Genomic DNA, 23,543 nt, shown 5'->3' with positions numbered 1-23,543 from the left:
CTAAAAAATCCCCACCTGGCACCCATAACCTATACCCACCCTGACCCCTAAAATTGTCCCCCTGGCACCCCAAAACCCATACCCACCCTGAACCCTAAAATTACGCCCCTGGCACCCCAAAACCCATACCCACCCTGAACACTAAAATGTCCCCCCTTGCACCCCAAAACCTGTACCCCGCTCTGAACCCTTAAATTACTCCCTGGTATCCCAAAACCCATACCCACCCTGAACTTTAAAATTATCCCCCTGTCACCCCAATCCCTAACCCACCGTGAACCTTAATATTACTCCCTGGCACCTTAAAACCCACACCCACCCTGAACCCTAAAGTTACTGCCTGGCACCCCAAAAGCTGAACACTACATTCTGATTGTGTATTGCACCGTCTCCCTCAGCTCAGGGAGGGTCTGCTGGTCCGGTTCTGCTCGCCCTTCTCTAGAACTGTTCTGCCTGCCCTGTCCCTCTTCCATACCCACTGAGCCTGCCTCCATGCACACTGCCTGTACCTACTCTGTCTGGCCTGGTTCTTCCTCCTTTGGACCCGCTGTCTTCACTGGCGGAGTTAGGACGCATGTCTCACTTCTCCTAAGCTGTTCTCCCTCACCCAGACCAACCACTCCCCCCTCCACTTGCTCTCTCGTCTTCCTTCCTCCCTACTTCTCAGTCTCTCTTTCCCCACTGCTTCTCTCTCTCTTTCTCGCCCCTCCTTGCCCCCCTGCGGACGCCCATGGCATGAAGTAGACACAAGACCATTCAGCATTTATATTCAGATACCCTGGCAGTGACAATAGCAGGCTACTAAAACAAATATAGCACCCCTGTACTTGATATTGTCTTTCATTATTTTATTTTAAACAATTAAGCACTGCCAGAGGAGCGAAATGATCTGAACCTAAAACTGGATCTCATTTTCAAAGAATGAGAAAGTGCCATTGAGGTAAGCATTATTAGTGACAGTATATGATCAGAAGATCAACTGAGGAGTATATTCCATAGCAACTGGAGACTTGTCAGCAAGGTTACAACCGCTGTTCAATAAATCTTTCTCAATCTAGCCAGCGATTTAATGGCTTGACCTACTGGTCAATCAGGATATGTACTTGTCTGGGCTGGGAGTGTTTGCGAGGTTGACAAAGTACGGACACCTCACTGTCATCCCTAAGCTGGGTTAGACTTGAATAATATTTGAGACTGGATGTTTGTACCCGATACACACAAATATGGATCCCTGTCCATTCTGGGTCTAGCTTGCCTACTAGAAAGCCTGTCAGGTCTCAGTTTGTAAGCAGAAGAAAAACAGATTAAAATGATCTGCTGAAGCCGATGGCAATTTCGGCCTGCGTTTAGAGTTTAAAAAAATGTCTAGTGAGGCATACTGAGAAAATAGAAATAATAGATACAGAATATAAATTGTAATGCAATAGAAGGTAAACAGGCTATGAAAGGGCAGGTGAGTTTTTAAATTCATTATAGGAGCACCCTATTCAGAGATTCACACTAATTAGCAGCGATCTGGAACAGAGAATTGATATACTTATATTCTCTAATATTAATGCGCAGCAAGCACAGCACGGACACTACTAGAGTTTCCTGCAGGGAGGAAAACAGAAGGCAGCACCCCTCACCATCTTTCAGATTCAGAAAATGCTCCAAAGGCCCGCAAACAGCAGGTCCGACTGAAGGGCTTTACTCATCTTGCTCACATAGATGAAACTGCAACAACTGCAATTAGACAGGGGGTCCTCGCTTTCAACATCATGAGTATTGGTTGTGGCCATGTGACAAGTTTATTTTTTGTTTAAACAATTGTATTTGGTTTTCTCAGTTAACAAAACATACAGCACCTTCTTACACACTCCTCACCTCAACCTAGTACAGCGCAAAGCAATCCTTACAGCTCTCTTAGTGATCCCATCCATCCCTTTAGCCCAAGTTCCTAGTATTATTCCATTCATTTACCCCAGATCTTCGCATGCTTATTTGGGGGGTAACTTTTGTCAATGTAGATGGGTAGCTGTTGAACTTAAACACGGTGCTGATCGAGCACCAGAATGGCCCGCAAATGACACAGGGGCCTCACAACAGACACATCAGCTGCGTGGCCAGTCCGAAGGGAGAGGGAGGTGAGCAGACCAGTCCACAGGGTTCAAAAACGTCAGGTCGGACTCGTCGTCCCCTCGCTGCAAAATCAGCTATTATAGCCCGCAACTTGCAAGGAAAACATGCTAGGATGCTATGATGACTCACTTACTTTCAACTTCTGGGAGCAGGCAAGCCCGGGCCTTCAATCGCTGTAAATCTTGCCGGTCAGGCGTCAGCCCAGCAGCCGTTTCCCTAATTCCTGAGTCACAGCCCTGGAAACCATACCACTGCACTGTGGGGGTGGGGGCTGTGTGACCTTACGCGCGGGCGTGGGCGCGGTACTTTGCAGCGTAGGATAGGTGGCGCAGCACTCTCCGTGTGCCGCCATGATGTCATAGGGATTTGGTGCTGCTGCCTGCTGCTGGCCTAAAATTATACAAAAAAGAGGCCTGCCTGGGTTGCATGCTCACAAAATTAAAAGTTCCGATCGACGATCATCATTCTATTATATAACAATGCTGCATGGGGAAAAAAAAGGAAAATAAAAATGCCACTGACTCAGCACCAGACATTGCAGGCCGGGTGATCCAGGGGGGGGCAAGTGCCCCCCCTTGCCCCCCCCTGCGGACGCCCATGAGGATGACCCCTTTTCTCATGGTCAGTCAGCTTTCCGGTTAAGTGGGCCTGGACTACCCACTCTCTTGTGAATGCTGATGCAGTCTCTACTTTGATTGATTTTGTGTCACTCATCTCTTCTCTGGTGGACGTTTTAATGAAGGTGACCTTCATCTGCTCGGCCTAGACAGTTCATATGACTGGGTCAGTGTTAGAATTTCTTTGAGCGACATGCCTGGTTTTCTAAGTATGCAGCCATGGATGAGTTGCTCCCTTACTTTCTGGTGGGGTTTGTCATATATGCTTGTTCTCACTAATTCTCACTGCCTTGCGTGAAACACTGTGATGGATCCCCCTTCATTTTGACATGCTTGGTGTACTTTGAAGTGCTCAAAATCAGGGTTCATTTGAGGATCGAAGTGTATATTCAGGGCAGTGTTGGTCCCACTGTCGTCATTCTCACCACCAATGCTGTGTACATTTTTCAAAAGCTAGTGTTGTGGAGAAAAAGAGACAATTTCTACCTCCCTGTTGGTCTCCATCGTGGATAGTTACTGAGGTAAGCAAACTGTGCATGCCATTGGGGTGCAGCTGAGTCTAGGTGGCTCAATTCGCTGAATGGTGGTAGCGTGTTGGCAGCTAAAGTCATCAGGTGTGCAGATCGATCTGTGTGGCTACTGACCATCCAGCGGTTGCCCAATAGGAGCGTGCACTGCAGAAGCACTTTGAGCAGCTGCATCACCATGGCTCAACTGGCTCATGCCTGCAATCAGTGATATGCGGCACTAATACTCTTTTCATTACCGTGCTTAAGTGGTCTTGCTGAAGAGGTTTATTTGTTGTTTTCTCTCTGTTTCTTTCATACAGCATTTCATGATCTCACTTTTTATATTTTTCATATTTTTAACTGTAACCATGATTGCTTTTTGCACACATTTGTATGTTTTATATTGTTAGTTTTTATTAACTGTACAATAAATCTCTCTCCACATGATCTCACTTGTTACCTCTGCGGCTGCTTAATCTTATAAGGTTTAAAACAAGATGATGGGTCCGCATATGTATGATAATTTGGCCCGTGAAAAGCAGGGATTGCAATCAATTGCAAAGCTTTATGTAGAGTGTTTGTATTAAAAAAATTCCATACACTAACAAGTCACTTATTGTTATCACCACAGCACGATTCTTTCTGCCTCCTAGAGGTGGCTAGTGAATGCACGGTGTTTTTCATGTTGATTGAACACCTGGCAATCAATGTGGTCTCTCAGAACAGCAAGTTCCACGGCATCCTTGTGAGGCAGGCGTGGGGCATGATGCAGCGCTGGGCTAACCCTCGTACCATTGTTTTCCAATTAACCTTTTTCGCCGACTGAGAGGAATATGGAGTTAGCATTTAATCAATCAACTTTAATCAACAGTGTAACCCATTTGGCTACACAAGAAGGACCAGGAATCAGTGACTATTGTTAATAAGGCTCATTACAAGTTAGATTTAAAGTCAAACTACACAAATCTCAGCAACATACTGTAAAGATATCGAATAACAACTGGATAACCCACCCTTCTAAAGAAGTTCTGGCATGCGAGTGTAAGGCAGACACGGCGTTCAGTCACAGCAGTACAAAAGATCAATAGCAGAATTTGATGCTTAGAGAAGAGTTTCTGATTCTCTCTTCTATACAGGAGTAAAGTCTGAAATCATCTAAATTAAAGTCATAACTATATATGGATGGCTTAGAACCTTAAAGAATCTAAAAAATCAGGGGAAATACAGAAAAATCAAAAAATGCAGAGAAGTGCAGTATGTTGTCAGCATTTCAGAAGCTCGGTCAAGAGTCTTCTGGGGATAGGGAAATAAATGTTAGCCTAAGCCACACTCCATAAAGCATCAAAGGGAATAAGCATAGCGGTCTAAACCTCTCAAAATCCAAAGGAAAGGGGTGTGTCATTAGACAATGTGAACATCAGTTATTCAAAGTAACACCCCTCTGTTGGCATCATCAGGGGCTCCATTGTCCTTTTCATTCTCCCGTTGTAAGCTGAAACATTAACCTCTTAGGTGCTGCGCCTATCTCAACGGCCGACAGCACCACTACCTCAGGAGTGCTGCCGTCAGCCGTTGGACGTTCGAACCTCACCTGCGCAATGGAACGTTCAGCACTAGAGCTGGACGTTCCATAGCTGCTAAGAGGCTAACAATTTCTTCATGGGCAAACATGGGAATGGAATAAATGGATACCTTCAATTGATGCTCTGGCCCTCCATGTTCCTTGCCAAGGTCCCTTTCTCAGTCTCTCTCTCCCTAGCACTAGTACAGTGTTGCATCTATGTTCGAGCTAACAAACCATGTGAATCTATGTGTGAAGAAAATGGAAAACACTATTTTATGCAGAAAAAAATACAGGCATAGTCTGGATAAGTTAACATATTAAATCAATGGTGCACATTTAATATGCGTGTGCACATTTAACCACAAATAAATGAAACTGTTAGTACATTAGATATATGTTAAGTTTCATAAAGCTATATTAACTTTGAGCACACATATTTAAATGTGACTAAGAGCTACATTATAAATGCACATATGAAACATTAGTGTACACATTACATAAACTGTTTTGTTTCTAAAATAAACACATTTTAATAATGTGAGGATGGTTTTATTCAATCACCTCATCAGTAAATGTAGTTTAATACAGTTAGGACACACAGTGTATATGAGTCTCTAATTCTACAGTGAAAAACGTCCACAATACATCAAAAAGCATCACTTTACATTAATAACGTTAGAGCACACTGAATATGCAGTGCTAAGTGCACATATGTATTACGTATTTGTGACATGTAAGAGTGGAGCCAAAATTACGCTGCTCCAGACATTTTTGCTCTTGTACCTTGTGAGACTGGTGGTAATTTTGTAACTGGGCACTCCTTTTCTGCATCTGAGTTGACGGTCTCCGAGTTGAGCAGTTGTGATCCTCTCCGGGTGCTGGTCAGCGATTGTTTCCTCCAATCACATCATGAACTCTTGTGGTGTGGCCAGATAGCTATCATCACTCAACATGGCTAGCCTCCTTGCCAATTTGATGGGGAGCAAAGCGACAAAACAGCCAAATAAAGAGGACAGCCACACAGTGTCAAGGAGAGGTACACAAGGCGTTCGTCGACTACCTCTGTTGGATCTTTACAAATCCTCTGACACCGCTTCCAGCACAGTCTCCATCTGATCATTAAAAATAATCTGGCGCAACACCTAGCATCAGGATGCCAGGGTGCATGTGTGTGATGTCATCAGGTATATTGCGCTGCAGTAGGTAACGTGGGAAAAAAGTATGGGATGATAAACAACACCCTCTCTTTCACTTGTAGGTATACCAAATCTATTCATCATCACTGCGATCCCCAACAAAGGTGATCAGTGTCCCCAGGTAGAGGTGGACACTGTTGCGGAGCACCCAAACCGCTGAAGTGACTTCCCCAGAAAAGACCATAGCTGTTGATGGGTCCACAGAAATGTGAGATTTGTTCAAACAAAGATGTTTAACTTTTCAGTGTGAAGCATGGCATAATTAACTCCTCTGCTTTAGAGCCCACTTCATTCCATTACATCTTCATCTTGCCTATTCCACAGCTATTTCATACCTGCCAACTTACACTGTGCCACCGTGTGATGCATAATATCAGCCCCATCACACGGTCTCCCTGCGAGGAGCTCATATCACACGGTGGCAGGAAAACTAACTGAAAACCACGGAGAATGACCTGAACAACGCGGCCGTTACACCTCAGTATGTTTACATTGCGAGCGTTACAACGCAAGTCGTTAAAACGACTTGCGCTGGATGAGGCTCTAAACTACGGATTAGCTATTCCAACACCTTCCCTACAGTTACGTAGGCTGGAGTTGGAATAGTTAATCATACTATTCCTAAGTCTAGTGCCCTTCAGCGCAAGTCATTGTAACGACTTGTGTTGTAACGAATTCAATGTAAAGTACCGCGTTGTGAATGTGTGCGTTGTAACGACATACATTCGAAAACCACTGTAAATAGTGGTTTTCCCGCTCGTTTTCCATGGCTTTGAACTGCTGATTTCCATTAAGGGGTGTGAAAACACTGCTGGACTTCGGCACCAGCCTTAGGAAACATTTTTTTGGGGGTGGGGAGGAGGGGCTTATGGAGAGGTGTGGGGTTTAAAAGTGACTCATAGGGTACTTCTTGGCACAATACCCTACCCCCTTCAAGGCCCTGACCCCGCTGCACACTGTGAGATTGTTCTTCAAGTTGGCAGGTATGCTTTTGTAAAGTCTAGATAGAACCTGAAGGGATGAATTGGCAGCATGTGTAGCTGAATATCCAATGCGGTGCCCTGCACTCTGACGCCATCTAGCGTTTGGCACAGCGCATTACAAGTTTAATGAGATTCAGTTTCGAGGTCTCAAGCTACTTCCCCTGGAACACATAATCCACCATGATACACACTACACCTACAAGTGTTTTTGCCACATTCAGGGTCAGATGTATCTCAATTGCCATTGTGCATCGGTTCACCAGCTGAGAGTAGAGAACTTACAGACTCGAAAATGACAGGAACAACTGTGACTGACTCAGAACTGAGTGATATGGAGAGCTGGTGCCAGGTCATATGAGAACTACTCATTTGTGCAGCATATGGAAAAGACACTGTTTACACTTTGCCCTTCTTGCAATAGCAAATTTCTGTGGTCAGATCAACATATGGTTTGTACCCTGTGTCTTCCCAAGGATCACAACTAATCTGCCTCAGGAGCGGAATGCAGAATGATGGGGACCACCTGCAGAATATTGTGATGGGCCTGTGATACACCCATGTTTCACATAATTTCATAGTCCCTAGGCTGAATAGGGTATAAATGAAGGGTGGGCACCACCCAGCACTGAGGGGCATGTGTTAAGCAGCAGCTCTGCCTGTTTGGCATGCAATGCCTTCTGTTTCAAAAAGACGAATCAGCACTGAGAGTACCAAAGTGTGGTTCTTGATGCCGAGATGGAGTATCAGAACTCTAGTGAGACTCCTCAGGTATGGAGGCCAAAGACCTTGAGGGTTTTGACTCTGATATAAAAACTTGGAAGGACCGTTTGGTAATAAAAAATCTTGTGAGGAGTGGAGAACAATATCTTTGCCCCTGAGAGACTCTGACTGTGAGAACAAATATCTCTCAGAGAACAAATATTTCCAGTAGCCCTTGTGCGACCTACTTCCAGGACAAAGGCAAAGAAAATGTACACTGGCTCTGACAACAATGACAAGCAACAGCAGCCCTGGTCACGAAAGGGCCCAAAAGGCACAACAGACATCATTTTTACTAGAAGCCACATTAAAGGCGATGACAGGGAAAGCTTGTCCCAGCAATGATACAGTCCTAATATTTCAAAATGTGCTTCCCCTTTATGAGACGTCAGATCCTCTGAATATGACAATGATAATGAAACTGTTAGGAACTGTGGCATCTTGTATTACCCTAGTCTTTAGTGCAACATTACACATGTCCGTTTCAGGAATATCTATCCAGATAATGGCCACTAGAGATGGAAATGGGTTGATCTAGTGATGGCGATTCCCCATGTTAGCACAGTCTGCAATGGTAGATTACAAAGGTGTATTACTCGGAAGGTAGAGGCTTATTTACAAGCCCCTTGTGCTGCAGGTGCATCACTTTTAATATACAAAAAAGTGTAGTACCAGCAGCACAAGGGGCTTGTAAGTAAGTAAATAGTTTCTTGAACAACAGCCACAGGGGATCATAAACACAGAAGCATCTCCCAGATTGATTAGGGTACTTGGGCATCCTAACTACACAGAACTGGTTGTCGCTTCAGGATTGCCTTCTTCATACCTGCCAACTTGAAGAACAGTCTCAGTGTGAGGAGGGGGCAGGGCCTTTAAAGAGGCTGGGTTCGTGCCATATGAGGCACTTTTGAACCCCACCCCTCCCAAAATCTTCCTCCCCAAAAAAGCTTGCTGAGGCTGGTGCCGATGTCCTGAGGTTGTTTCCCACCCCTTAATGGACGTCAGCAGTTCAAAACCTCAGAAAAAAGCTGGACAACTACTATTTATGGTGAATTTCACCTCGGTTTCCCTGCCACCGTGTGATATCGGCTCATCACCGGAAGACGTGTGATGGGGGCTGAGATTTGTGTCACAGGGTAGCACAGTGCGAGTTGGAAGGTATGCTTCTTCACATCAAAGTTTGGGAACTAGTGGTACTTCGATTAGCCCTCAAATATTCCTACCCAGACAGTAATACAAAGTGGCATGTGTTTTAAAAAAATAACATAATTACTATGTACTTCATACAGAACAAGGGGCTATGAATTTTCCACAGTTGTCAAACTTCGTACAAAAAAATTGGCATTGACCGAGGCATCATCAACTTATAAGCAGAACATCTCCTTTGGGTGCACAACAAACTTGACAACCGCTCAACAGAAATTGCCGACAATCTGATGGACGGAAGGTCAACTCTCACATTCCACACACATACTTCTTTGCCACCCACAAAAAGACAAGAGGCTGTTGAAAAGTTACCTACTTGTAACAATAGGTTTGTAGCTAATACTGCTATTGTTTTACAATGCCCTAATCAATTCGCCAGAAGCTAGAACATTGAAATGTAAACACCTCTTTAGAAGAACAACAACTTGTAACTTTCTGAGCCAACACTAGATGGTAGGAGTGTCCACAATATGTAAATCTACTACTTTACAAGCTGAAAACCGTTTTTTTCGGTAACTTTTTCAAACAAATAATGGTTGAAACAGTGTCACCCAGGAATTACCTGAATACGTGGATTCTATTTCTTTAGCTTTTGTGTTAAACTGATTTTTATAAAACATCCAGATGAACCCTCACCCACCAACCTAGGTCGCATACTTCATCATTGGGTTGCCCATCCGCCCATCTGTTTAGGGTGGTAGATGAGCTCCCTAAAAAGTCAGGGAGTACTTTGTTGTTATTGAGAAAGTACTACTTGGCCATTATGTGAGGAATTCTGAGAGAAGACGTACTCAGTAGTGAGACTGAAATACAAAAGTGACTTATTGCGCTGCAAGCACCCCATGCTGTGTTTAAACACAAACGTGTGAACCATTCATTTTCACTTTTACCCTGTTTGTACTGAATTGAGGGCCCTATGGCGGGCACAAGACTGAGAGTCCCCTTTAGTCACACACTGTTGTTAGATAAGGATGTCAAAGTATGAAAAATCCTGGGGGTTTGGTGGTTAGAAAGGTTCTCCGGAAGGGAGATCTGTACTCAAAACATCAAGGGAAGCTGTCCTCTGTCAACCTCTTCTGAATATTGGTGAATTATATTCAATTCAATCCAATTCTTTATTTCGGTTTTGATTTAAAGCGTAAAAGATTCCAAATTTTCCACTTGTTGTTTAAGGTGTGAAATCTCCAAAGGCAAGGAAGTAATTAGACTAGTAACAACGTGAACAGAGTCAACACTTTGTTCCAGGTGTATAACTTTTTGTTCCATGTGGGACCATTTATCCTCAAGACCTTGGAGACGAATATTTGTTTCCTCCATGTAAGGCTTGAGAGCACGTATTTCTTCAAGAAGTATTTCCATAGATAATGAGGTTGAGGAATTAGAAGGAGAAGGTGGATCTTTCTTGACATGTTTAGTTGCAACAGCGGCTGAGGCAGAGGGAATTTTAGATGACAGCTTAGAAATGTTACGAGGCATAGTAGGCGTCACACTACCTGTATGTGGAAGACCAGAATCTACATCTTCCATATTTTCCTGTAAATCGCTGAACGGGTTATAGTCTTCCACTGAATTGCCGTCCATAGAATTACCACAACTACGTGTAGAGCGTGCTTTTGCCATAGAACAAGGATAACTGCAGTTCCTGTGTGAAATCAATGAAATGAGTAATTCACAATTGCCCTAGGAGTTCAGGAAGTCAAGAAAAAGATAGATAATGCAGAACAATGTTATACATTCACCCCAGTACAGAGATCTGTGCCTAAATCCATCGTTTTTTTGCTCACCATGCCATTCCAGTTCAAACCCAACCATATGCAAATCAGTCTTGACCCTGTGCCTCATCGGAATAGTCCAGCCCGAACTGCCAAGCCAGGTCCTCCCTGGAATCAAGCTATCCTGGCTATCTGATAGAGGCTACTAGCCGCAGATTCCTTAACGTAGAATTATCCCCATGCATGTGACCGGATCCGTAAAAAAACAACTCTTTGCCACAGCATCTCTGCGCGCCTGGGGAGGGGCGGCACCATGTGACTCTGCCCAAGTGTCGTCCACGTACGTGATGTCAGCGAGGTCACATAAGCCCCACCCCGGCGCGCCTACGTCAGTTTTATCCTTTTCCGCGTGCAACGCGGATCTGGTCTCTGTTCGGGCCTGTTTGGGACCTTTTTTCCTCCGTTATTGTGCTATTTTTTGGTGGAACTGTGTGCGAATGCCTACGAGCTTCAAGTCTTGCATGTCATGTGGGCGTCTTATGTCAGCGACGGACCCTCACCTCATTTGTATGTGGTGTTTAGGGGATAATCACAGCACCACTGATTGTGAGGCGTGCCAACATTTGAACCCGAAGTCGAGACGGGAGCGCCGTATGAAACTACTCTCGGCGCGTCTCTCAAGGTCGGCTTCATCCCCTCGTTCAGCCTTGGCAGACGATTTCAGATACGGCCGTCCTCGGCGTCCTCGTCCCTCTCCGATGTCGCGAGAGCGTCGCTCCCCGGTGAGTTAGTGTCGCAGTTTGTCCCCTGAGGCTGGTGTTCAGCCTGCCGGGGGCGTGGGCTCTCCGCGGGTGATGCGGCCCGCGTGTTGTCCTCCTATCCACCATTTCCCGGTGCGGGTCATCGAGAGTTCAAATGGAGGCACATGCGGCGGCTTTGCAGGTCTCGCTGGCGTCTCCTCCGCCTTCCCCTCCTGGGGCGTCAGCGGATCCCTTGCATTTTGAGGGGCCCTCTGCGGCGTCGCTGGCGGCTCTGGTGCCGACTGGTTCAGCTCCAGACTTGGAGGATGTGGTGCTGTTGGGGTGCGGCCCTTCGTGGGTCCCTTCTTCGGACCACGTCGCCTATGCCTCGCTGTAAACTCCCGGGGGAGTCCCTGTGGTGTCATGGGAGGTTGCCGGAGCTCGGGTCGCATCCCCGAGCCTCTCTCGGTCCTTGGACAGGGTGGTTCTGTCTAAGGCTGAGGTGACGACGCTACGGCACCGGCAGCTGCTGGACCAGGCGGCGCAACAGGGGTCGGTGGACCCTCTCGCCCGTTCAGGGTCGAGGCTGGATGGGGACCCCTCGTCCTCCTCTGGGCCTCTCTTGTCTCTCCACGCAGGCGGCTGCCTCCTCGGAGGGTGAGTCGGATGTGGAGTCCGTCCTGGCTGCGCCGCATGGGTCGCTGGGCCACCTCCGTCACATGCTGGGCGGAGGCTGGTGGAGGGCTTTGTGTCACTCCCCTTGTCCCACTTGTTCCTCCTCACAGGCAGCTGCCTCGGCCGAGGGCAAGTCGGCGCCGTCCCGGCACCACCCCTTCGCCACTTAGGATCCGGCCCGCTCCGGTCCCCGGCGCGGTGTGGCTTGGAGGAGCCCCATCGGGTGTTTCCTTCGGCGCCAGATGGCTTTGAAATCCTGCCTCAGGCGGCGGACTCTACGGCTCCAGACAGGCGTTGAGTCGCGGATTCGTCTTCGGACTCTCCCTCTTCTCTGGAGGTTGGGTACATACTGGTATCATCCTACCCGGAGACAGGTCGCCACGTGGTGGCTTTTTCACTTGCGTCATCAAAGGGTGGCTCCCCGCCATTCCTGAGGCCTGGGTGCTTGCCGGAGGAGCGACAGGGCCCCCACTCTTCGGTCCCTTCTGACTTCCAAGTCTCGCCTTTGCCCGCCCCCCTTGGCTTTGGGGACGGACCCCTTAGTTTACAACCGTCGACCACGGAGGAGCTGCTTTCTCCACCGCGGGGCCCTACGGAGGCGGTGCGGCCTTCACTCATGCGGTGTCCATGGCTGTGGGCATTCTGCGCATGGTTGACCCGGTTGCTCATTTTCCGGCAGACCAGCTCTTGGAGGTTCTCCACCAGGGCTCTGGTGGGAGGGAGCTGTTACTGCCCTTTGAGTGTTCGTTTCTTTCTTCCCTGACGGGGTCCTGGAGGCTCCCCGCCTCCGGGGATCCGGTACCTCAACACCTTCTGCACCTTCCGGCGCCACGTGACCCGGCATGTCTTTCCCTCCACCCCTCTTCCTCAAGTCCACTCTTGCGGACTGCTTTTCCCTCCACTGTTGACTCCGCCATCCAGGGAGGCTCACTGGCTGGACTCTTGGGGGCGCAACATGTTTGCCTCGACCAGCGCTGCCCTGTGGCCCTTAACACCTTATGTGTGTTGGCTAGGGCCACCTCTTGTTTGTGGGACTCGGCTGAGTCCTTGGGATCCACTGATCCGCAGCTTCGCAGGAGACTGTTCAGGTGGACTTACGGCATCATGCGTTGGATGGCCGGGAACTAGCGGCGCTAATTCTCTGCTCCGCTCTGGACATCTCGGAGGTGCTGGGCCAGGCCATGGCTTCCACAGTCGGCCTCCGTCGCCATGCTTGGCTTCGGGACAGCGTGTGAAAATGTTCGAGAGGGGCTGATTGATCTTCCATTCTATGGCACCCTGTTGTTCCATGCCCTGGCAGACTCTGCCATTCAAAGGTTCTTGGCAGGGCTCCATCCTACTCCATCCTACTCCTCCTCCTTATCCTCCTCCTCCTCCTCCTTCCGCTCCTCAGTGATTGCTGAGTTGAGTTGGTTCTGGACCTACTTTTGAGCTGGTTGCCCTTGCTGTGGTATGTTTTTTGGCCACTCGAGTCCTCCTTGCTGGGACTGTGGCGCTGTTGGCTGCTGGACGCCCCTCTGTTGAGCGTGTGTTTTTGCTGGAATTGTCTGTACGGACTTTGCCCTCAGATTAGGCCTTCTTTTTTCTCTTGGGCTGCTTGACAAGCCTTCCATGGGAGGGGGGGGGGTTCCCCGTGGCTCTTTCGTTCTTTCCTCAGCTGCGGAAGTTTCTTCCAAAGAGGGTTCCCATGTCTTGGGACTTGGCTTACCCTATGTGGGGTAGTGGTAGCTGTTATATAGCTTGCTCTCTGCTAGGGAGTTCAGGTCGCCTTCTGGCTCATGCTCTCTGTGATGTTTATGTATGTTGCTATTACTTCTTTGGGCCGTGTGCACGGACCCCTCGTAGTGGTGTGTCCGGGCCTTTCCTCACCTTCCCGCTCCTGTCCTGCGGGCTGGGATGATTCTGTGTTTCTCCCTTGTCAGGAGTCGCCTGTCTGGTCTTCTTGGGGCCCCGGGCTGTTCTTCTTGCTTCTGGCGGTTTCTTACTGTGGAGGCCGCTCTGTCTGGTCTGTTGCCTTCCGTCTAGGGGGGGGGGGGGGCTCGCCTTCTTTTCCCTCATTTCCTTGGGCCCTCTAGGCTTTCTTCTTCCTCTTCCTTGTCCTGGCATTGTATGAAAGCACTGTTGCCCTGTAATGGAGTGGGGTGCTTCGGCCTCTCTGGCCTTGCCCTTGGCTCTCCTGTTGTGAGTGTACAGGCTTCTTCGGTCTTCTTTTTTTCCTCCATACATTTTGGGGACGGTGGTGTTCTGCATGTAGGGGTTCCTCTTGCCTGGCAGGGATGGGACTTTTCTCCTTGTCTGTGGCTCTAGTCCCCTGTGGGGCCCTTTGTGATATCCAGGCTGATGGGGTCCTTTTGCAGACCCTCCTTCCCTGTGTGTATTGCTACGGTATCTATTCTACGTGAAGGAATCTGCAGCCAGTAGTCTCTATCAGATATACGAGTTACTTACCTTTGGTAACGATGAATCTTGGTCTTCTGCACTTGCCTCCTGGTGGGTGGGTATGCCTTCTGTGAGTGCATTCTTTCGCTCTTTTGACAGGAGGATACGTCTTGTTCTTGTTCTTTTCCTCCTCATGGCGCATTGCAGGATGGGTTTATGGGTGCTCCTGTGCCCCCATGCCCTGGTCCAGGGTCGAAGCTTGCCTTCTCTCCTTTCCCTTCCTCTCCCCTTTGGTTACTACGGGTGCTGACCCCTCTGCTAACCCTCTGGGTTGGGGCCCTACGACCGTGCCTTTGTCCTGTTTCGTTGGGGGGTTGTCGCACTATGTGCTGTGGTTGCCTTGGAGGTTGTCGTTACTGTTTGTCCTGACTCCGGTTCCCCTTCGTTGTTCCTGGTTGGAGTTGTAGTCCTGCTACATGTTGTCATAACATTTTGCATGTGTTGCCTGTCTCCAGGGTGGGGGGCTGTCTACATACTGGCACTGTGGCTGCTCAGGGCTGTGCTCTGTTCTTTCTTTTTTTCCCTGCCTTTGGGTGCTGCAGTGTTGACACTGTTCCTTATGTAGTTGTTCATCACCATTCCTCTTTCCAATTTTTCTGCTCTTTTGCACACTGTTCCCATACTCCTACAGTTTTTTCTGATGGCTCCGCGTTGTGGCGCGGAAAAGTTCTCCGAAGAAAACTGATGTAGGCGCTCCAGGGTGGGGCTTATGTGACCTCGCTGACGTCACGTACACGGACGACAACTGGGAGGAGTTGCGTGGTTCCACACCTCCCCAGGCACGCAAGGATGCTGTGGCAAAGAGTTTTCCGGATCCAGTCTCACGCCTGGGGATAATTCTACGTGAATTAATCTGCTTCTAGAATCATCTCTACCAGATACATCGTTACCAATGGTAAGTAACTCATTGCTTCTGGAATGTCTGGGCATCCATTTTGTCTTTGCGCCAATGCATCTACTTTTTTCTTCTACTTGCAGACCATTACCCTAGGATGCTTGTTTCCAGTCCAGGGAGAATGTGGCTTGGCAGTTCGGGCTGGACTGTTCCCATGGGGCACAGGGTCAAAACTGTACTGGCGTGAATGTATGACATTGTTCTGCATTCTGTACATCAACTGCTGTTTTTGCATTTGTCACCCCAAGTAGGACGGGTATGCTCAGACATGAGCCCCATGCTCTCCATGCCACTGGAATCAAGCTATCCTGGCTGATAGGGGCTGAAAGCCTGAACCCGGTCCTAGGATGCTTGTTTCTAGTCCAGGGAGGACCTGTCTTGGCAATTCAGGCTGGACTGTTCCCATGGGGCACAGGGTCAAGACTGATTTGCATATGGCTGGTTTCAAACTGGAATGGCATGGTGAGCAAAAAAACGATGGATTTAGGCCTGGATCTCTGTACTGGCGTAAATGTATGACATTGTTCTGCATTCTGTCCATCAACTGTTGTTTTTGCATTAGCCCCCTGCCCTGAGCCTAAAACCCAGCACCCTACCCTGAAACGACCCCATCCCTAAAAATGGCCCAGCCTCCCTCCCTCAGCCCTAAAACTGCCCCAGCCCTAAAACCTACCCTGGACCAATCCCTAAAACATCCCAGCCTCCCGCCCTGAGCCATAATACTGGTACCAGCCTTAAAAACTAGGTCTCTGGCACTTATTTATCTACAAATGAAGCACTGAGCTAAATGTTACCTATCCTGTAATATGAGGAACAGGAGCACTGCATCCAGCCTGAAATTAATACTCCAGTACCAAAAGCGAGCCCCCTGTTGCACACTAGAGAAATATTATATCCCATACAGCGATAGCTGGGCCGGCAGGTTTGAAAAGTAAACACTGGTATCTATTCTCTGCAAGACCCCCATGTGGAAGATGGCTCTTAGTTCTAAGAAGTGGAAACCTACCAGAGTGAGTGGTGGGTAGATGGGAGGAGTGTGTGTGTGTGCGTGGCGGGTAGATGGGATGAGTGTGTGTGCATGGCGGGTAGATGGGAGGAGTGTGTGGGTGCGTGGCGGGTAGATGAGTGCTATGTTGTAGTTCAGGGAGAAGAGAGTGGTGCGATCTTACGTGAGTGTACGCAGCACGGGACGGCGCAAAGGGCTTCAAGCGCTGCATCTCAGCCACTGGTATGGATCATACCTGGACAGGCGCAGCTGTGCTCGCTTTGAGGAAGCTTTATGCACAGAAGTGGCGAGCCAGTGCTGCAGCTGACATTTTACGAACTGGTTTAAAGAACTGTGCAGCTATGCGGAAGGAGAAGGAGCTAGAAAGAGCTAGGCAAGACCAATGTGAGAGAGAAGGGGATAACAAAAAACAACTTTCATCAGAAGAGAAATATTAAAAAAGCACATAAATCGAAACTAATGATAGACTCATACACTCCACAGGTTGCTAGGAAAAAACTTTAGCAAAAGAGAAACAAGTGATCGCGAAAGCGATCCTATTGTAAAAAAAAAAGCGCCACTACAAGCGATCGCGAAAGCGATCCTTTTGTAAAAAAAAAAGCCTGCGAGTGGTGCACGCGCGTGCACCACTGCGAAGCATATGTCTTCAATTATCGCCCCCGCGGCTGGCCGCGATAATTGAAGACATATGGCCGTCGGTGCGCGTAACAGACACCAAAAGGTCATGGGCGGAGCTATGCGACCGCCCATGGCCTATTGCGTGTTCTGTTGAAAAACTACACGCACGCAAAGCCCAATGAAAATGGACCAAAGAAAATGAGCACGCACGAGAGCTGTCATTTTCTAGGTCCATTTTCAAAACCCTGAGAAAAGGACTCTGGCTGCGCGAACACTGCTGCGCAGTGTACGTTAGGCCGAGACCTAACGATACCAACCCCATCCCTAAAATTAACCCAGCCCCCGCCCTGGGCCCTAAAACCGGTCCCCAGCCGTGAAAAATACCTGAACCCAGCCCTAAAAGCAGAAAGCTACTCACCAAGCTGTGTCGTGATTCGTTCCTTGCATCCCAATCTCGTCCTGGCAGGAAGTCCCTCTCCAACAACTCCCACCCCTGCCCAGTTCTCTTTTATCTAGAGACCTGACTGTGTTTATTACACATATGCCTTTACTGGCTTTACAACAGAAATTGTTGTAAAGACATGCATGGCAAAGGAATAGGCATGATAAAGGCATATGAGTGGTAAAGGCAAGCATGGTTACGCTTGCGTTGTAATGGCACAAGTTGTTCCGACCCCGTTTTTATTGCTGTTTCCCATGAGGAAACTATGTCCTCAGAGTTATTGATGGATGCCTTTCAGATTAATTTCAGATGACTTAGACGACGAATGCTGAGGGAAACTCTTAAACTAGAGCATGTTCTCATGGCTGCCAGAGCTGAGGAGCGTGCCGATCGACAACTTGCTGACATGGAGGCAGGAGATGCCCAGAGTGAGTCAAGCACAAGGCAGGGAAACGCTGAGTGATGTCCCCACAGAAAAAGAAGTTGTGTTTCAGGTGTGGATTTTCGTTTCCACACAAAGGTAATGTCCTGCCATTGGACAGATGTGTAAAGGCTGTGGGAAGGGAAATCCTTTTGTAATGGTCTGCAAGTAGAAGAAAAAAGTAGATGCGTCATGGCGCAAAGACAAAATGGATGCCCAAACATTCCAGAAGCAACTTTTGACACACACCCACAAGGCCAAGCTACAACACCAACCAAGGCAAGTCGATACCAAACGAAGTAGATCATCATCTACATTTTTGTGAAGCAGTCCTTCAGTATCAGTGTCAACAGGAAGTGAAGAAGATGTTGTACAATGTCAATGTTTACCTCGGAGACAACTGCTGATGTTGGACCTGCTGCATGTGAGGAAAAATGCTGGTCAAAGAAAAGTTAACATGACAGAGCACCAACAACATTTAAATGTCCGAAAATCACACTAACAGTAAATGGTTGCTGAATACCTTTTATTAGCAATAGTGGTGCATCAATAAACATTATGCCTGAGGAGAAATACAATGAACTATCTCCTTTGCCCCGACTTACTGCATCAAAGTCTAATGTATACATGGGCTGCATCAATGCCATTAAAGAATCGCAGTTCATTTGTAGCAACAATGAAATACAAAAAAACTAAAGTACAAGTACCTATTCATATACATGAAGGTACGGCATTAAGTGCTTGTTTACTCCGCTTCAGTACCACTGCCTATATGGAACTGATATCAGTGAACAGCCTAGAAGATGAAAATCTGATGCTCCCGTCTATGCTGAGCCCTTTCATGTTGCAAACAGCAAAGGACACATGGTGCCTGCCCTACGTCCTAGAAAGCCCATTGCTCGAGATTCCTCGCATTTCCAACATGTGGCTCATTGCTCGTCAGCACTGGTGTAAATGTAGATACCGGGTCAAAGGTTAAGGGAAAACCCCCTGATAGCTGTTTTCCTACATCGCCAATGCAGGTCATGAGCACTTCGACTGCCTGTCCCCAGTTTCTGAAGACACAGTTGGGTTAGCAAGAGGATTGGAATAGAAGCTTTTTCTCTGTCCAGCACATTGTAACTGGGGAAGAGAGTATTGTCTTTGGGCTCCTAAGGATATCCAGGATGCTACCAGGGTCTCAATGACCATCTGAGAAGGCTCTGGTGAGAGTCTGGCAAGTTGGCAAGGTGCATGCTCAGGCATCATGAGAGAGGGCTAGGTTGCCAGCCTGTGGTCAGATAGAGGGAGGACTGCAGCATTGCTGTGTGGAACATTGCCAGCAAGGAATTTCCTCAGAATGTCATGTCTGTCAGGCAGTTCCCATTGCCCACTGTGTCATGCTGTGACCTTACAAGAGAAGTAGAAGTAGAGGTACTTCTGGATGGTGGTGTGATGTTAAATAGAGCTCTAAGGATTAGTAACTTAAACCATCACCACAAATTTTTGCTTACAGGCCTTAAAAATGCACTGACCCGATTGAAACAAATTGTTGTAACTAATTAGGAAAAAATATATTTTTTTTTAAAGATGTCTTTTGTCATTCTTTTCAGATGCTGGTGATCTTCAGAAACCCAAAGGACACAGCTGTGTCTTATTTCCACTTCTACAACAAGAACCCTATGTTGCCAACCTTCACGTCATGGGATGAGTTTTTTACGAGGTTTATGGCAGGAGAAGGTATGATACTGCATTTTCAGGATTAAGCACCAGGGTTAGCGGACTGTCATTTTGTGCTTGGCTATTGTTTTATCCCTATACATTATTTTACTAGAATGAAGATCCAGAGAAGACCCCATCAGTATCGATAATGATTTGTTTTTATTGTCATTTTAGCACCCGATGACACTTTATTGCATAGGCCTTAAAAGATTGTCCTACAAATATGTAACACATTTAGCCAAGCTAAGCTGTTAAGTGGCCTGAAGATGGGGAAATAGAGGCTCTGTGTCTTACTGCCCTTCCTCTTTATGGCCCTTAACAGTACCCATCACATGGTTAATGTATATACTGTTTTGGTCTCAAGTAGACAGATTATAGCGGTCTGTGAAGCTGTATGTTGGTGAAGACCCATTGTACACCTTACCAATGCTTACAGAGGCTTGAAGTCAACCCTGTGCGTAACACTGGCTAGCTTTGGTGTACGTTTCATTTACTTGCTTCATATTCAGTGTCTTTTCTTCCTCATCTTGTGCTTATTCCTCATCTGCAGCATAGTTTCTTTACCATCCTGTTGGTTGCATGATAGTATCTTGTCACTGCTTGCATTCAAGAACTACCTTGTTTTCTGCCAACACTCTATGGGAGTGTGTGTCTTTTCTCGCTGTCTCTTATACTCTGCTTGCTCCATCAAATCCCCATCCCCTCAGATGCTCCTCCTTCCCCTGCTTTTTATTCATTGTCTCCTTATCCATTTGAAGGTCTGACATTAGCCAAGACCTTTTGATTTTACTAAAATAATGTCTATAATATGCTTACTTAAAGGGGCTTTCAACCACCGATTTTCCCTATGGGTCTGTTGTTGTATCATTTCTATTTTGCTCCTACCCATTACAGCATTCAGCATAAGGCAGTGGGGCAGCCTCCTTAACCCTATGGTTAATGACACTTTGAATGACTTCATTTTGCTCTTTCACAAGTTGGACATCCACACACAAGGGAGTTCCTTTTACAGCCAGTGTTGCCTGATGTGATGTGAACATTTTCATAGTCCGTGTGAGCTTGAGGGTGTAACCAGGAAACAAGTGCTTTCTTTCCTTTAAAGACGTGAAAGTGGAGTTGTGCCAGCTCTAGGCCAAGTTTTCTCAGATCTGCTAAGAGCTTTTGGCAACCATTGTCAATTGGCCGCCTCTATTCTGGGAGCAGGATTTTTATCCTGTCTGGTGGCGACTGTTCTAACGGCAGTAGAGCTGCACTTGGTCAGTGTTAAGGTTTTTGCATTACTTAGCATGCCTGGCAGGTGCTGCCTGCTGGCCGTTTTCAAGGACCCTGCAGTTCTTGAAGTTCTTGTTGCCTGCGTAGTACCACACTCGATTCCTTTTGATGATCATAGACTATGCTGGAGCATGTCTAGCACATCTAGGTAATCTATATTGTTGTTGATCAACCTAGAGATTACCGGTGTGTAAAACTCTACTTCGCTGCTCTCTATCTCCCATTGCCTGAAATGTTGTAGAATTCCGATTACCCAGGTTGAATAGTTTTATGTCCTGCAATGATATTGTGGAAAGTGCAGAGATGGCCCGGAACTCCTCCAGAAAAGGTGCACGGTTCAATAAGGCTGGACGCTGAGGTCTGGGAAGAGGTTGATGAAGATTAATTTCATTGCTACAAGGGCGATATCTCTAAAGATGGGAGTGGAGGGACCTTGGAGTGATAGTTCAGATTCTCCCGTTAGTTATACGTGTGATGGAGGGAACTCTCTTGCACAAGGATTTAATGGCGCTGGGCCCAGAAGAGAGGCATTGCTGATTTCTTCCACGAGAGGGTATGGAGTTCCTTGATCTATTACGGTTCATGAAGATATTGCTTGTACACCAATGCTGCTTGTCCTTACACCTGATGGAGGACACCTGTTTTCACAGCCTCTCTTCCCTTTTAATGCACGTCTTCCGGCTGCTTTGGTTTTCTTTGCTTTCTTTTTCCTTCTAGGTGCCACTTTTTGTTATGGGATGTTCTCTACTTCCTCTTCTACCGCCACTGGTCGATTATAAATTTGTGTAGTCGATATACTGAATATTGGGTATAGCCGTTTTTCCTCTTAGCCTTCCAAAGGTTCGGCAAATAGATCATTTAGATTAAAGGTCTCTTCTTAATCCATTGATCTAGTTTTTAGTTGTGATCTCCTCCACTTTACTTTGAGCCTTCCCTGCAGTCAAATCCTTCTTTTTCCCACTATTGCTGGTCTCTGCACTGGTTTATTGGTTGCTGCTTTGTGTGTTGCAGGATCTAGCATCTGGCTTGCAGGACTAGTCTTCTTTGCGGCCTCTGTTGGTAGTTTGGTTACTGCCTGTAGCTTCAGTCCTTCGCCGGATGGAATATCACGGCTTGTATTTGCTGCACTGCAGGTTCGGGGACTAGGGTGCCCGTCACTCATTAGGTGCCAGTCATTGGGTTCACTCTTTACCTCCCAGATCTCCTGCTGGTGCACTATCCGCTGTAGTTCTGGGATTCCTCCAGACATTAGCAGAGCAGGAACATATTTGGTTGCTCTATCAGGTCTCGATGGGGAGGCAGGCCGGGTGCTTACACCAGTAAGTGTTGATACTTCCTGCTTGAGTGGTTTTATGACCATATGAGCATTAGGAGATCAGTGCTTTGATCACTGTGATGGACCATATTATTAAGTAATGCACATTTTGAGCTCAGTACCCTTTCTAAAGAGAACAAGGTGTCGGAAAATGTATGGCCTTGACCTGTGCAGCTAGGATGATTTTATGCTTTAAGGTTCTCTGCAAAGGAGGTGCCTGGATCTAAAGGCAAAGGAGGTGCAAGACTAACACCCAATGTTTCTTCAATGGGCATGTTAGAAATTGAAAGATTGCCCATCTTTACAGGCGAAATGTTTGCTTCATGGTTATTTGATATTTAGGTCAGTATGTGGCTAGGGTCATTTGGCAATGTGTAATCGTTCAATAGTTTCAAGTTGATTGAGCTGCTTTCTAACAAATGGTCAAATCAACTTTGTGATGTTGTTTCATTTATAGTTGCCTTTACTTTTGCTTCTCTTGTTGTATGGGCTCCTCCCACAAGTGAAGAGCTAGGTGAAGAGCTGGATAATATGGGGCTCATTGATCTTCTTGATGAAATTGAGTACGTTCTAACCCTGACTATAGTTGACACTTGGTCCTTCATTTGATCTGTTACTAGATCTATAACATTTCTGCTCCTTCAATGGAAGCAAGACGGCTTGGACTCGCCAAGGCCTGCACCTAGGAGGGCTTGGACTAGCCAAAGTCTGCACCAAGGAGGGCGTGTTGGTAGAACGGGGCATCCACACCATCCCTGCTTCTTTTTCACAGCCCAAGTGCCTGGGAACAATATGAGGTGCAGGGCTGGAAGTGCCAGGTAGAGATGCAATTTGAAACTGCCCTGCTGGTTGTAGGGCTGAGTGGAGGGCTCCATGAGGGTTTCTAGGCTCCAGCTTGTCATAGAGTGGTGTAATTATAATGTGTTCGGTCCTAGTTAATCCCCCTGTATTATCCTGGTTCCCTGCCTACTGGGTTGGCCCTGAGGAGTGAGTTGAGAGCGATACTTGACTTCTCCTTCTTCATCATTTAAGGGTTCTGATTCCCTTGCCACTTCTCTACTGGTTTCTCCATTAGCATTGTGAGACGCTGTGATGTCAATTGCTGAGGGTCTCTTTCTTGTTACATCGTGGCAACTGCTGTCTAGCGCACCTTGGAAAGTCGGTAGAAATCAGTGATCAGGTTTGTAGGGTTCTTGAAACTCCTGTGCGTGGCACTGGTTGGTGCCATGGCGTTATTTGAGCTTCTACCTGGGCCTCTTGCTGGGCTGTCTGTACTCACGTAGGGCTGAGATGATTGGGGAGACTGGTCCAAGTAGGATGGCAGACACTTTGTGCTTGGTGTTACACAGTTC

At 47.2% G+C, this 23,543-nt stretch overlaps 1 protein-coding gene across 1 annotated transcript in view; it reads left to right on the top strand.

Moving 5' to 3' along the window:
* Positions 1-23,543, top strand: part of LOC147692320 (sulfotransferase 6B1-like) — a 273,121-nt gene that overhangs the window by 153,433 nt on the left and 96,145 nt on the right. Inside the window, exon 4 of the mRNA XM_086938569.1 lies at positions 19,496-19,622. Within this exon, the coding sequence (XP_086794695.1) occupies positions 19,496-19,622 (127 nt within the window). The remainder of the gene's footprint in view (positions 1-19,495; positions 19,623-23,543) is intronic.

Source organism: Lissotriton vulgaris, chromosome 9, assembly GCF_964263255.1.
Source record: "Lissotriton vulgaris chromosome 9, aLisVul1.2, whole genome shotgun sequence".
Lineage (NCBI taxonomy): Eukaryota > Metazoa > Chordata > Amphibia > Caudata > Salamandridae > Lissotriton > Lissotriton vulgaris.
Note: the sequence above shows the minus strand (reverse complement) of the source record. Positions and strands in the feature narration are given on the sequence as shown.